Source organism: Molothrus aeneus, chromosome 7, assembly GCF_037042795.1.
Source record: "Molothrus aeneus isolate 106 chromosome 7, BPBGC_Maene_1.0, whole genome shotgun sequence".
In the NCBI taxonomy this organism is placed as follows: domain Eukaryota; kingdom Metazoa; phylum Chordata; class Aves; order Passeriformes; family Icteridae; genus Molothrus; species Molothrus aeneus.
In genome coordinates this window covers 33,872,037-33,888,224 of record NC_089652.1, presented here as the reverse complement: position 1 = coordinate 33,888,224, position 16,188 = coordinate 33,872,037, and the positions used below count along the sequence as shown (strand labels likewise).

The 16,188-nt window shown below is 34.4% G+C and overlaps 1 protein-coding gene across 1 annotated transcript in view; it reads left to right on the top strand.

Annotated features, from left to right (window-relative positions):
• The window catches only part of LRP1B (LDL receptor related protein 1B), a 631,162-nt gene that overhangs the window by 489,432 nt on the left and 125,542 nt on the right, over positions 1–16,188 (top strand). Inside the window, exons 41-43 of the mRNA XM_066553313.1 lie at positions 1,974–2,345; positions 13,049–13,238; positions 15,137–15,341. Of these exons, the coding sequence (XP_066409410.1) occupies positions 1,974–2,345; positions 13,049–13,238; positions 15,137–15,341 (767 nt within the window). The remainder of the gene's footprint in view (positions 1–1,973; positions 2,346–13,048; positions 13,239–15,136; positions 15,342–16,188) is intronic.

The following is a 16,188-nucleotide window of genomic DNA, read 5'->3' as shown; positions in this document are numbered from 1 at the left end:
TGCAATTTCAGAGCATCATAATTTGTGGATAAGAATAAATCCACACCAAAATCCATTTCCTTTAACTAGGCTAGAAATTGTTAATGTCTGCTGGCTTGGAAGGGCTTTATATTATAGAATTAGGAAAATAGAACAGTGGGATAAAACAATGCTTCTTTATGTGTATTTTTTATTGATGGATTTATAGACTTGATCACATAAGGAACAGGAGAAATGGTTACTAAGGATAGAAATCTACTGATGCTAGTTTGAAAAACATACCTGAATGATTTTTTAATACATTTTTCAAATTTTACTAGGGTACAAATGGTTAATGTCATTGGGAGGGGATGTCAGTGAGCCAGAAGGACAAAAGGGAAAAAACAGGTGAAAAATGTTTTTGGAATGTTTTTCTATCTCACGCTATTATATATATATATATATAATTTTTTAAGTTTATTGAACTAGAAGTAGTTAAGTGTTTAAAAAAACCCAATGTAATTAAATAGTTTCCTGACTTTTATTATTCAAACAACCCCCCAAGCAAAAGAAAAACCCAACAAAAAAAATAAACCAAAAAAAGTCCAACACCCCAATGAGCTATGCTGATTATGATTGATGCTTTTTTTTCAAACATCTCTTTTACCCTTTCTGATGAATCCATCCTGCAGTGGGACTTGCAAATGTTCCCATCCTTCAGTGCAATTTTACAGGTGTGCAAGGATATGCCCTGACTGCCCTGGCTTCAGAACTGGCCATTTTAAAAGATGTTTACAGCTGGTGAACCATGGAAGCATTGAAGTTTTCCAAGAGATTTTAGAAACTTGAGGATCTATTTCATATATTTTTTTTTTTTCTTCTTGACCTCTCATCCTTCCAAACAGATATTAACTTTTCTAGCCTAATAAAGCTCTTAAAGTATCTTTTAAGCAAATGGAATGTAAAAATGTCTATACCTGAATCTCCACATGTTTTACATAACTCCAGAGGACTAGCTCAAGGAATTTTTCCTAGGAGAACAAAATTAAATATTTCTTCTTTAAAGAACAAGTTACTCATCTCATTTGCCATGATTTTTTTCTTAAAAGGATTTTCAGCTTGGAATGTATCAGTTAAAGAATTCAATCAACACTTTCAGACACTACATCTTACCAACAATTACAGTTTTGTACCTCAAAACATTCTATTAAAATGTTTTATTCACCTTCATTATGTGGAAAATTTTCAGAAATGGGAAAATTACTATACTAAAAAAGCTGAGTTGTTAGGTGGAAAAGGCTGTCAGAAACAGAAACTGAATTATCTCAACTAGCTATAATAGTAATTCATAGATAGTCCAAAATAAAAAAGACAAATAGCTCCCAATTATTGATGATTATAGTTCTTTTAAATATAACCTGTAACAATTGTAGTTTCTAATTTGACAGTGATTCCTTAATGGTGTGCAATTGTCGGGGTGTAGGTTTTTGAAGTCAGCTTTTGAATTAAATCAGAGCAAAATGTTGGGAAATGTCTTCATTAAAAACAGGGAACTGGATTCACACAGTTTTTTACCAGTCAATACATGCATATTTAACTTGGTAGAAAATACCTTAAAGCAGTGCTATATTCTGATTGTAGCTAAATTTGACTTTCTGCCAGTAACAGGTGTTAAAAAAAAATTAAAGCGCAAAGGACTTGAAACATTTTCAAAGTCTTCAGCTGGTTTTGGAGGAATAACCCATTTTATCTTTTTCTATTCATAAAATATGTGCTGTTGTGAATTGAAAAGGACATTAATTGTATTTGGTCATTGATTGTATTCTTTAAAATTATCTTTCAGTGTGGTTAAAGTTGCATTATTTGCTCTTTTGGCCCTTTGTTTTCCTTGTGAACATAGCCCAAATCATTTTTTAAGGGGAGAATTCCCAGAATACATAAAAAATAATTTCTGTTTAAGTTAACTAAGTATATTTTTATTTGTAAAAGACAGGATTTATTATGCTTTTTCCCAGGTACCAACGTCTGTGCTAAGAACAACGGCGGATGCCACCAGCTCTGCCTTTACCGCGGCAACGCGCGGAGAACTTGTGCCTGCGCTCACGGGTACCTGGCAGAGGATGGGATCAGCTGCCTCAGGCACGAGGGCTACCTGCTCTACTCGGGAAGGACAATATTAAAAAGCATCCACCTTTCAGATGAGACCAACCTGAATTCTCCAGTGAGGCCCTACGAAAACCCAGAGTACTTCAAAAATGTGATAGCGCTGGCCTTCGACTACAGCCTGAAGGGAAGGGGCACCAATCGCATCTTCTTCAGTGATGCCCACTATGGAAACATCCAAGTTATTAAAGACAACTGGGCTGGCAGAAAAGTGCTAATTGAAAGTAAGTAAAAAAAAAAACAAAACAAACCCATATTTCCCAAAATGCCTGTTGAGGCGGTCACGACATAAAGCAGAGGCTACAAGCAGTCTCAGCTGGCAACAATTTATTATTGAACATGGCTGACTTTTATACACTTTCTAATTGTTTATGCTTTTTCTATCTTTACTACTGGCCACAATAAATCAACATAATACTGTTGGTGAGAAGTTATAGTGACTTAACTAACTTTTTAAAAATGCTTCATCTAGCTGCAAAGTTCTTTTATCTTTCTTCTCTCGGTCTCTTTGGTTACAGCTTTGGAGAGAGCTCTTTATCAGCTTCTTCTTACTTCTCAGCTTCTTCTCGCTCCTTTAGCTAACAGGCCTTCTGTTAGCCCCTTCCACACCTGTTTTATTTCACTAAACTTTGAGTGAAAAGTTGGTGATCACTTGGCTTTATAGAGTGTAAAAGTCAATGAAATTTTACCATAATTAATTCTTACATTCTATCTTATCCCTGTAAGATATATTTAAACATTAACCACTTCAAAATAGTTTGTTTTAAAATGGGTTTATGAGGTATGATGCGTATTACTAGAACACAGAAGTGATGGTGGCAATGCTTAATTTATTTTACTGTGATTTTTAGGAGCTTTACTGTTGAAACAAAACCTCACTGTGCATTGCCTGGATATGAAACCATTTGGTTGTTTATTTTTCTAGTTAGTGAGGGTGAATTCTATGTTGTAGCCATTTCCCAGTATAAAATATTAAGACCTTGGTTAGTGAATTTAGTCAATTCACCCTTCTTGAAGTGAAGCCCAAGACAAGGATTTGTGCTCATTGATAATCAGAGGCAAATTCCAACCTACAGAACTATTTGGTTTTATTAAAGCCTTGCTTAGCAATATACTTATTCACTCTTCATGTTTATTATGCCTTCATTAACCACAGTAGTAGGAGAAATTTCATTAAATGTAACCTGTTTCTAGCCTTTGAAACTTGAAGCTTGGCACTGTTATCAAGAAATTTCTGCCAGCATCATCACCAAAGTCTTCAGAATTAGACAAACCATATTTTACATCTGAGGTCTCAATAAAATCTCAATATCTAGTAATAAATTATCAACCAAGTCTGACACAACTGTAATATGTGGTGTATGTAGGAAGGTACCAGTTTGTCATGGGAAAATCTGAATTTGAGGAAAATCTGAATGTGAATGCATAAGGAATACACCCTTAATGCTGAACATCCACAAATCTGTATGACTAAAGTGTTGATTGTAAAAATTTCTGGTATCTTTCATTTCTGTTCTACTTAGTTTTTTCTAAAATATGCAACAAACCACATTCATCTGTAGTTACTTATCAGATGAAGATATTTAATTTGTATTCTCTCTTTTCCTTTTTCAATACTTTCTGGTTTATTTGAGGGCTACAATTTAGTAATTGTTTTCTAAAATGTCCTTTGTGCTATGTAGCATTTGTTCCTTAAGATGTGGACAAACCATTTTGTGATTTTATGTGATCCTAGGTGTTGAGCTTTTTTCCCATTGATTTCCTACATGTGGATATCTTAGAGGAATTTATGACATTTTTATTGAGATATGTTGAAGATAAAATAAGCAATGTTGTCAGGATGTTCCCACTACTCCCAGAAAAGCACCCAGGGATTCAGAGTTGAGCTTAGCTGGAGGAGAGACAGAAATGTGCAGTGATGATGTTGGAAGTACAGTTTTAACTCTTGTTTTATAAGAGATAAAAGTATTATATGAAAAGTCACTGGAATTTTCAACGTTTAAAACAGACAAAGAGGAGAAATAAATACTGGTGAAACACTAATGCAGATAGAAATTGGTTTTTAAAAGAACAATAAAGTATTCCTCATTAGTTCATAATAGGTTGCTCTACAAGAGCTAAAGACATTCCATAAAGCATACCTGGGAATTATAGCTTTAAGAAATTGTAAGGGAGTGTTTCTACTTGTAGCTTAATATGCCAGATTTCATTTTTCATTAGCAGAGTCAGCACTCTGAATAATTGAATGTCAGATGAAATTTTGTGTCCTTGTAAAAGCCTTCACTGTACATACTTGGAATGTACACATGAACTATGGCATTTTGTAGAAAGGCTTCTTTGTAAGTGAGAAGGGACAAAACATGCATGAATATATTTATTGCTCTCTTTCATGTGTTTTAAACTCCTTCAGTTTATGGTGAGTAATTCTTTTTCAGCTGGTATTTTTGTAGCCTTCCATCCCACAGTCTGCACATGATTGTTTCTCTCACTGTAAACAGCAGGCAGTTCATGAAGCTGCTTGATATAGTGGAGATATTTGTTCAACCTCCAACTATAAGGAGAAAAGCAGTGGTAAGATTGGTTGACACCAGTAATTCCATCCACTGGAAGACGAAAAATTCTAAAATTTTCTTATTTCCACATTAAGAATCTGTGATCTAGAAATTATTAAATGGAATCCTGCTGAGAGATTTTAGTAATAATATTTCACTTGAGTATTGAAAAATTATGTATTTGATGTTGAATTTTGTTATTTTTCCTCAAAAATTATTAGAATGCACCTGAAGGAAGTTTTCCTTTATTAGGAAGAGATTCAAAACCACATTGGAAATACCTAGTGTGGCTATATCAGTTCCACACTCTTTTTCTACTTCATTAAGTTGGAAGTCTAAAAATCGTGAAAACCTTTACTCAGTAATTGACTTTAATAGAGAAAATAGGGTATGATACATCCAAGAAAGTGTTGTCCCAGATTTTTATTCCCTGAATATAAATCTCCTCATAAAGGATCTATTTTTAGATGGATCTCTCCCTCCCTGAAATCAGATGTGCCACTCAAATCTAACAGATCCGTGAACTTTTCTGCACACTAAAACCACTTAAGACTCCTAGAGCTCTTTGTAAAACAGGTTTCCAGCTCACTAAAAACAGATTTACAACTCACGAGCAACCCATTATCTAACATGTTTTTAGCTCACTGAGAACAGATTTACTACCCAGAAACAACCCATTATCTAACATGTTTCCAGTTCACTGAAAACAGATTTACAACCCATACGAAAGCTATTATCTAACATAGTTCCGACTCACTGAATATTGATTTAGAATTCATAAACAAGCCATTATCTGACAAATTTTCACCTCACTGAACAGATTTGCAACTCATAAACAACCCATTAGCTAACACGTTTTCGGCTCAGGGAAAGTAGATTTACAGCGTATAAACAACTTTATCTAACTTGTTCCGGTTCACTAAAAACAGATTCCAAACTCACCAAGATTCCTGTACCTGGTGGGGTCCTGTCTTCAGCAGGAAGAAACAGTGACAACAACCACAGTAAAGCAGTCCAGGATGTACACAGTGCCATGCCCTAACACTTTCATTATTGGTGCAATGTAAGGGGTTTTTTGAGGGGATTCTTTCATGTCTCTAAACTCTCTGTCAATCAGCAGTGGCTTTCTCCTTTTTTTTTTTTCCTTAACTAACTTTATCAGGTTAATCTTTCTTATTCCCACTTTTTAGAAACAAGAACCTTGTTCTTGTCTGTGATTTCCCATAAAAGATCTTTTGGTCGATCTAAGTTGTTTCAAAACTTATGTTTATACCAAGCAGCTTTTTTAGAAATTAAAGTTTCAATTTCTAGTTCATTAGTTGTTTTATTTATTTATTTTTAAAATTTATTTATCATAGGAAGAAGTTTGAAATAATATATTCACTAACCAAAGCCTGTCTCAGTGTATTTAGAAAAGCAGTGCAGTGTTCCAATGGGTTTACACAGTGGTACAACAGTAGACAGAAGACCAATGAGCAAGTTAAAAATTACAGAAAAAAGGTGGAGGCAAGGAAAAACAAAAAAAAATCAAATGAGAAAGAGGGAAAAGTATTAAGATGAGATACACTCAGTGAGCTGTTTATTCTCCTGCCTGTGTAAACCATGGCACTGAGACATTTTGCCAGTGTAGTGTCTTTCACAGCACAAAAAGGAAATGTTTTGTGAAAAAAATGTTCCTGTTTTGAACCTGAGGCGCTCATGCCTAAGGAACGCAAAAATCTTTTCACTGCTAACGTAAAGTGTCAGATCCTGTGATTTATTTTAAGGCTTTTTACAGTCTGAATCTTTTAAAGATGTTCCAATGTGTGCTGCTATTCTTCCCAACTAAATGGGTCCAATTTAACTGTCAAAAAGGCATTTATGTTCCCATTTCTCTTACAGAGCATTACATTTTGTACATTGTATGAGATCCCTTTAGTTTTGGAGCTTTCTTCTCCAGAAAAGAACTTTTTAATCTGTTAAAAATAAATACTTGAATATTGCCATTTTTCATTTCATAAATGAATGGGAGTCATGATAACTGTGTGTGTTGGAATAAAGGTCCAGTGATTTTTCACTTTTTAAAGGAGGGAAAGTGACAGGCTTTTGATAAGTCTAGGAATACTTAAATAATAAAACATAATATTTATTGCTACAATGCCAACATTGTTAGAGGAAAACAAAGTGTCTTGTCTGGTTTGTCAATGCAATTTTTTTAATGTACGTTGCTGCATTAGAGAATGCAGATTCTCTATTCTGATATTAGAGAATATTCTCTATTCTGATATTAGAGAATCAGTCAATCACTGAGTGTTTTGGTTGGAAGGGACCTTTAGATCATCTTGTTCCAAGACACTGCCAGGGCAGGGATATCTTCTGCTAGACTAAGATCAGTGGGTAACATCTATGAGTTGCTGTTATAGGTGGATGAAGTTTACTAATTTTATATTAAATATTTTTAATTTTTTTTTTTTAGAAATGTGCATTCCTGCACTTTTCATGCTTAGTTTAGATGTTCATGGTGTGAAACTCTGAAATATATTCATGATGGGAGCTGACTCACACTGATCTTTTAGTTTGGTATGACCTGAGCATTCCCAAACTCTTTACTGGGGAAAAGTGTTCCTGCCTATTGCACTTGAGATTGTTCATGAAGAATAAACAATGTTTGTGACTTATTCAACTCCAAGCATTACCCTTAAATTTATATTGATGTATGTATTTGCTATTTTTTTCCATCAGCAGATGTGATTTAGTTGCATAAAATGTAAAACTGTGCTTGGTGGATTGTTAGGAAAAAGCTGCAGAGGAACATCCCTTTAATTTAATTGGGCTTTTTCTAAAGGGTAATGTGATCTAGCAAATATTATTAGATCATGAGGCTTTACTAGGCTATTCTGTCATTAATGCCTCAAATAGCTCTTTTTCAACAGCAGCAATAAAAGTGTATGATTATACACATTTATTAGAAAGCTTATTAGGATTGTTGTGATATTGCTCTGAAGGTGGTAAGGGTGAGGAGTTTTGGGTTTTTTTAGAGTGCACATGTAATGCATAAAAAGATAATGTGAGCTCCTTAATTAGGAAAACATTTCTTCCATGAAAATTGTTGAGATTTTTAATAATCTAGTAAAACACTTCCATCTTCATGTGTTAGCTTTCCATTCCAGATCTCTTTCTGCCTGTAAAACTTCTTTTATATGGATATGTTTAACTACATTGAAGTTATGATATCATAACACTTGCTAACTAGTAATGATTTGTTGAAACATCCTTGGAGAGTTCGAGTTACACAAAATACTATTGCCTTCCTAAATTGTTGAGTTCCCTGCATTTTCTTGTTTTTGTAGTCCTTTGCTACATTATTCCTGCTGACCCTAAGACAATCCCTAAATTTATTAAAGGAGTAAGTTATATCTCAGATAACAAAGCACAGAGTCCTGCAGGTTTGCATCTCTCTTGTGATGTTCCTTGGTAAATAAACAGGGAACATTTGTGGAAGGACTATATCCATTATCTGGAAAAAAATAATTGGAGGTAGGTATAGATTTTGTCAAAAAGCTGTTAATGGTTTTGGCAGACACCAAGTGTTTTGTTAGATATGATATTTCACTATTACACTTTCCACAAAAAAAAAAAAAACAAAAAAAACTAACCAACCAAAAAAAAAAAAACCAACAAAAAGAGTGAGTGATTTTTCTGCTTTTAGAATAGTCTTATATTTCTTTATATCATTCCCGACAAATGGTCATTCTTTCCAATATTGTCTCAGGAAGTTTGAGTAGTAAGGTTGCATCCCTGGAGATGTTTGTAGTGTCTTTAACTTAAGTTACTTGTTACCTTGAAGAACCCAAAGCCTTTCTTTGTTCCTGATGTCTTATTGCATTTAAAAAGATTTTATATGGGATAGCTTATAGCATGGGTTTATTTTTTCAAGACAGAGAAAAATGATACAGATATATCCTCATTGTTGGTATAATCTTAGCAGAATTTTCATCTGCTCTGAAACTAAATTATATTCTCAGGCTAAATAGAATGATGTCATGATTGGTTATTGCAGTTTATTATAAACATAGTTCTGTCCTAGAACTATTGTTTGGCAAAAGGCTTTCTGGTACTCGAGGAGCAAAGTGAGGGTGGGAATTATGTGAAGTTCTGATGGTGCAGTCAGTGAGAGATGTGAAAATAAACACTTTGCTTCAGGTGCTCGTGAGGCTTTGCTTTCAGCCCAGATCAAACGGTGGCCACCTGTTACCTGTCACCAGAATCCTACACAAACAGAGTGACAGAAACCACAGTCCCCTCCTGTGACCAGCCTGCTGGAACCATCCACAGGCTGAATCCTGAAAGGGAAATTGCAAAACTGAGCCAGAGAATGAATACTGATCGTCAAAGCCGTGGCCAATGTTCTGATAGCAAAGTGCTGTTTATGTTCAATTTTATTTATTACTTTGATGGCTTTTCAGTGTTAAAAAAATGATGATGTTGACAGTTGCTCTTGCTTTACATCATTGTTAAAGAAAAGGAGTTGGTTGAAATGGGAAATTAAAGGAACAAGGTAATTGAAGTGGTGCAACTGGAAAAGTTTTGACTGTAAACTTTCTAGATGGTTTCAAAACAAGAGATAAGAGGTAAAAATCTAGAAAATGGAGAACTAGTGTGTGTATATATATATATATATATGTATATATATAAAACCAAACTGAACTATTATTGCATAATGTAAACTTTGCCCTTTAGTATTTTTATTTTCTGGCTGCATTACTAAGGGAGCATATTCTGAGTTCTTCAGTTATTGATTTGTTGCTTGTCTGTTCCCCGAGAAAGTCAGCTGAAGATCAGCATGGCAATATTTATAGGCTGCATCTCATCTGTGGAACACAATCCATCTTCGTTAACTTCAGTAAAAGTGATAGATAGCATTTGGCAACATAATGATGTGATCACTCTGGCATTGCCTTTGTAAATCATAGGCTGTTGCATTCTCTTGTGTAGATATTTAATCAGTTATACACCCCATTACTGATTTAATTCAGAACGTCAGTGGCAGGTGAATAATGTGAGTATTTGTATATTAATATCATATTGTATTAATGTTCTTTTCATTTAAGTATGCTATTCATGTGAAAATCATAAACTGTTGCTTCATGGCTAGAATAAATTTAATCAGTGCTGTAGGCATCTAATGCCATCAGTGTTTTAATTCAATATGTCAGCGAAACAAATGGGATTCTTTTCATTTCCAGTTTCTTTATGCTTTACCAATTCAGAATATTACATGATGCTGCAGAAATATGAAGCTTAGAGTAAACAAATTGCTAATTTTCAACCTTGGGACTAAATCCCCCAACTGTAGCACCAGAGAGGATGAGTACATATTTCTGATGTATTTTCTAGTAACTGAGTATGTAATGATAAATTACATTTAAGGAAAAAGTGCTCTAGAATATTCTTCAAAGGCGTATGAAATAAGTAAATATAAATTATATCTATGCAAATCAGTAATGATATAATGCTGCTCAGGAATCTTCTCCAGTCCTGTCCTTAGAAATATAAAGTTGCTGAAATGTTTTAAGGAACAGCCTAAAGCCTAGAGAACATTTTCTAAGATAAAACTGTCCCTGGTCACTGTTTTATCACTGATAAAAAGATTTATAGGAATCTGGAGAGTCATCAGCAACTAAACAAACAAACAAGAAAACAAAAACAAAAAGACAAACAAAAAACCCCAAAAAACCAAAAACCAGATAAATTGAATCTAGAAACATATAAATAAGAAAAAAAGTGCTCTGCTGCCATATCCAGCTCACACCACATGCTAGCAAGAACGAAGTTGTTTGTGTTATCCTTTGTAAGAATTTATCTAAAAGTTGTATCACTCTCTAAATCATTGCCCTTGACTTTAAAACCACCTTATTTATAGTTTTCTAAAGCTATTAAATTACTCCCTTCTATATCAGTTGAGTTGTCAATTCCATAAGTACAGAACATGATAAAAATAAAAGTTTATTAGCAAATAAGAGTGTGCCTGGTGTAAATCCTTCAGAATGAATGCTTTTGGTGGAGTTAAGAAAATGCATTTGGTGTGTGTTTGCAGCACTTGGTTTTCTTTTTAATTTTTTTCTCCTTGTCTTGTAGCAATTGAATTTCTCTGATTCTTTTTTTTTTTTTGAAACAGCTTTTTTTTACTCTGAGTTTTTCTATTTCAGTTATGTATCAAACAATTTATATGGCAATGGTTTTTTTGCAAAACTGCATATTTTAGATAATTGATTAACACATTTTTCCTCTGTGTGCTAAATGTTTGCTTTTCTCCATACATGGCATAACCTCCCATGTAGCTGTTGTCTAAAAATTTAGAAATTACCATTTTATAAACAGTAACTAGAAATGAAACCTTCTTCTACCACCATTCACAGGCCCAAACATGGAACTGCAGTATGATGTAAGAAGGGGAACTTTGCTTTCTGATACCCCTGGGAAAATTGAGTTTCCCTCTTTAGTACAGGAATTACTCAAACAACAAATCTGGTATTGAAGAGCACTTTCATCCCTGTGGTTGTGTTTGAGTTGATCACATCTCGCTGTGACAGGAAGACCATCAATATTTTTTGTCTGCTACAGAAAAGTTTTGGACTATGTTCTGTAATCAGTTTGCTCTCAAATTTCTTGACAGATTCAGACAGGAAACAAAGCCAAAAAATGGATAGAAATTCAAGAGGTTACACCAGGAAGATGATTTTTTTTATTTTTTCTGTCATCTTAAAAATGAAGAGTAATAAATGGTTTTATGGTTTGTTCCTTACAAATGAAGTGTAGAAATGGTCAGAAAATGTCAATATCTCTGTCATTTTTTAATAGAAGCATAGAATATCTGAGTTTAAAGGGACCCATTAGGACCATTGAGACCAACCTGTGATTCCACACAGGGAAACCTAGTAGTTAAATCTTATATCTAAGAACATTTGTTTTATTTTGGGGAATTGTATGTAGTTTTGAATTTGGATTCAGTGTATAAATTTAATGGAAATCTCTGTTACGATATTTGAGAACTGATTATATTTGAATTTCAGTTGGTGATTTCTAAAACCTTCACTTTATTTCAATATTTTGAGTTACTTGTAGGTGAGTTGAAGGCACATGGGGTTTGTTTCATAAATTCTGTTTCATAAGTGGGCAAAATATTTTTTACATATATTCATCTCCCTGTAAGAAGTGTCATCTCATTTATTTTTTCTGTTGTTTCTTCTTGAATACAAATTGTTGTTACTTCTCCACAGGTATCTCTCAAAATGTGACATCAGAAGATGGCCAAATGCATTAACAAGAAAAATACAAAAAACTGATACATCATTATTGGCCTCATAGTTTTGATTTATGTGCCTCAAAATTTTGATTCAGTGTTTGCTTTTTCAAAGTGATCAACCAAAAAGCCAAAAAGTTGGGACTTTTTGTTCTGTATGTATGAATTGCATATTTTCAGCAAGCTGGATGTAAATTGTAATAGCCAACATGATATAATCCTAATGATATTTCTAAATTTTTGCCTTCTGTAGCTCATTAATAAACTACATGAACCTTCTGGTCTAAAAATATTTGTTTCTAGCAAAATAAGTGAAGTTATCAACATACATATTTCTGTAGTAATTCACAAATAGTGGTAGAAAATAATTATTCCTATTTCTCACAGTTTGTCACTTTTATATATTGGGATTAAATACAATTTATCTTTCCAGGACATTAAATTTATGTTTTAGCTGCTTATTAATATCCTTTTTTTTTCCTAGCTCACAGTTTTTTGTGTTGAATGAATGAGTGTGGTGTCATGGCTTATTAAAATTATATATTGATGCTGAGACCTTCAGAGCTGGTATTCTTTCAGTAATTTTCAGGTGTTTAGCAAAAGCCAATCCAGTTGTTAACAACAGGGTACTCTGATCCCTATTAGTATAACATATCAGTGCTACAAAATACATTGAGAGATGGTGCTAAACAATACAAGTAACTGTTGAAAAAATGCCAAGACCTGGTTTAAATGGTATTTGAAAATGAAACAAAATAATTGTTGTCTGGAATAGGTGTTTGTTATTTCTAAAGTGTTATCTGGGGACACTGTAGTGGTGTACAGTTAATATATAATACCAGTTTAATGCTTGTTAGAATTGATAAATATAGTAAAGTGTTATTAACAGTGGTCTTTCCCTCTATGTTGTTTTAATTTAAGTTTATGAAAATCATAAGATTTTTATTACAATAGAAACAAACAGAAGAAATTATAAAAATTATAATAAACTGAAATAACCGAACCCTGCGGGTCTGCAGGATCAGCTCTGAGGACAAACAAAACCAACCCATTGGCTGGAGTTTGATTTGCCGTCTGTAACTGTATCTTGCAGATGTTGGGTCAGTGGAGGGCCTGGCTTATCACAGAGCTTGGGACACTCTGTACTGGACCAGCTCCACCACGTCCTCCATCACCAGGCACAGCGTGGACCAGCGGCGCCGCGGGGCGTTCAACCGCGAGGCCGTCATCACCATGGCTGAGGACGACCATCCCCACGTGCTGGCCCTGGATGAATGCCAAAAGTAGGTGTTACATCTCTCCTGCAAGTCCTAATTCTTGCCTGGTGGCAAGCAACACTCCTTCCTTTCAGTCAGCCGATGTTGCTGAACCCTACGGAGGTTGATTAGATTTCTCCGTTTAGGAGGCAAATGTTAACATGTTTTATTGCTGATATCTTTTGTTGTCTTGCTCTTATAAAGAAGTTGCAGAATTAAGATTCAATATTTCATATGTTTTTACGCTTCAGATCAAATAATCGTTGCATTTTCATGGAACGTAAAAAAAAAAATCAAGCTGCTTTTCTTAAGAGTGAGCTAAATGCAAATTACTGAGTAGTCGTTTTCTCAGACATGTCACAGATGCCTCAGGTTTCAGCTTTTATATTTTTCAGATTCTGTGCTGCTTTAATGTGTACTTCTGAATTTCATATTAGGGGATGGTGAGCTCCCTTCACAGAGTAGGGAGACAAAGCAATTCCTTCTCTACCTGGGGACCAAGGACAAATGATCCAAATCTCAGGCCCAAGAGCATAAACAACATGGACTGAAGAGAGAAAAGCAAGCAGGATGGGACCTCATGGTCTAAAGCTGTAATTGGATAATTAACTGCAATATGCAAATGGAGCAGAACTGATCAGAGTGAGAGTTCCTGTGACTGGTCATCCATTTTGTGACCATTTTGGTTCATCTTGGGTTTCATCCTGGCTGGGCTCTTGTGTTGCCCAAGGTGGATCCATGGAGGCCTTTTAATAAATCCCTACTTTATTCTTTAGCTCTCTCTAGTCTCTGTTCTAGGTCAGCCTTCACAAGGCATCATCCCTGTTACTGCTGAAGTTTAAAAAAGGTCCAAAATTAATTTAAGGACTTACAAAAAGAAGTCTGAATTTCTTGTGTGCAACATAGTGGCCCATGTGTTTATCACAGAAATCAGTGTTGTATAAAAGTATGTATCAATGGAAAAAATCCTGCAAAAAAGTTTAACTTAGTTCCTTACTGCCACTCTCAAAAATACCATGTTAGTGACAGGATTTTTATTTTTACTTTAGTGCCTTACACATTTGAGATACATTAATTTTTCTCTGTTGATTCTAGGAGAAAGGCAACCTGCTTTTTCTGCTTCTTGTAACTGTCTCTGTCTTTTGGGGAAGCTGGGGAACATTTCTGCTGTATTAAATTTTATTTTTAAGTTGTGTTAGCTGAATGTACAAAGCTGCATGAGTATTGGAGCATATTTGCACGTGTGACTTCATGTCCTGTTAATGCAAGTCAAGAGTTTATGCTTCACTGTAAAATACAATTACCAAAGTACCACCAATAAACCCCAAAGTTCTGATGGAGATTGCAATGAGAGGAGGGGCAGGTTCTGTCAGTCCATGGATTAGAATTCCATCAGCAGCCTGGTCCATAACATTTTCTGTTGTTGTTAATAGCAACAAGGGCCTGACTGAGCCTCCTATAGAGCACATTAAGGTCCTTTTCTTCCAATTATCAACTCTCTGCACACCAGTCCTTGGGTCTGTATTATAGCTCTAACATGGGAGAAGCTGCAGATTAATTTCACTGTTAAATATTACTAATATACACATTAAGTGAATTAAGTTTATATCATTACACAGCTTGTGCCTCTCTCTAATGGTAAATTACTACAGAGACAAGATCAGGATTGAACAGATCTGTAAGAGAAAAGAATTGTACTCCTATGCAAATTAATGAATTACATAACTGCTATAATTTATAAATATAATTTATTTATAGGCTGTTGCATTTTCTTATTCACTATTGATTACCACAATTATTTATAGAGGCCATTCAAAGTTGTTCATGAACACATTTATTTTTTTTTTCTCTGTTGCTCATTTTGTAGAGAATTAAATTATAAAATGTATCTTATGGTTTTGTTTGTTATTTTGATTTTAATACAGCTTAATGTTTTGGACTAACTGGAATGAGCAGCTCCCGAGCATCATGAGATCCACCCTCTCAGGCAAAAATGCCCAGGTTATCATTAGCACTGATATTCTGACACCAAATGGACTCACCATTGATCACAGGGCAGAGAAACTTTACTTTTCAGATGGCAGCTTGGGGAAAATTGAGAGGTGTGAATACGATGGATCACAAAGATATGTAAGTAAAACATATATTCTGTGCATTCCCATTGTATGTTTGTTTGCATTCATTACTATCTTCAAAGTGAAATTGTTACAGAAAGATTAATAATTGCCTAATTTTCTCCTAGTATTAGTTGTATACTAGGCTTTAAACTCTATTGAAATACAAATAATGCTTTGTTTGCTCAGAATTTCTTTTGTGTAATGCTTATGTGTTACTCAAATCCTATTTCTAATAATTTCTAACTATACATTTTCAGATATTGAACTGCTCTCCATTAGTCTTTCATCATGATATATTTTGGTCCTTGAACACTCTTTTAGCTTCAGCTCAAGCAGATCTCTTACTAGGACTGTGCTGAAGGCAGCTGATCTGTGCTTGTGGTTTTGTTACATCTTTAGCACTACATTTCTTGTATTTCATGAAATCTTCATTTCAGGGACTTTGTAACTCCCAAAGTTCAGGATATAATGAATGAAGGGCATGTTCTGGCTTGTATTCAATTCCCAGCTTTGCAAGAGTGAGCATCATCTCACTTTGATAAGTATTAACTTTTTAAAAGTGCTTCATATGCAATATATGAACTTTGAAATATTTTTTTTCATCTTAAATGAAAACTACGTGGCTTTTTGGAATCTTATCCAGTTGTTCCCCATGCTATTTTTAGACAATTTTTTTTCAGCATAAAATAGGAGAGCCAAGCTTGTAATAGCAGAACTGAAGTACAATCAGCATGGATAGGCGTGTGCTTTCCCTTTTTGTTTTCCTTCTATAAAAATTGACCACAGCTCACTAATGCTTTCATATGCAGTAACTGTATCAAAAACTTGGCAAACCATCCAAATAGGTTCTGAAGTTTTCA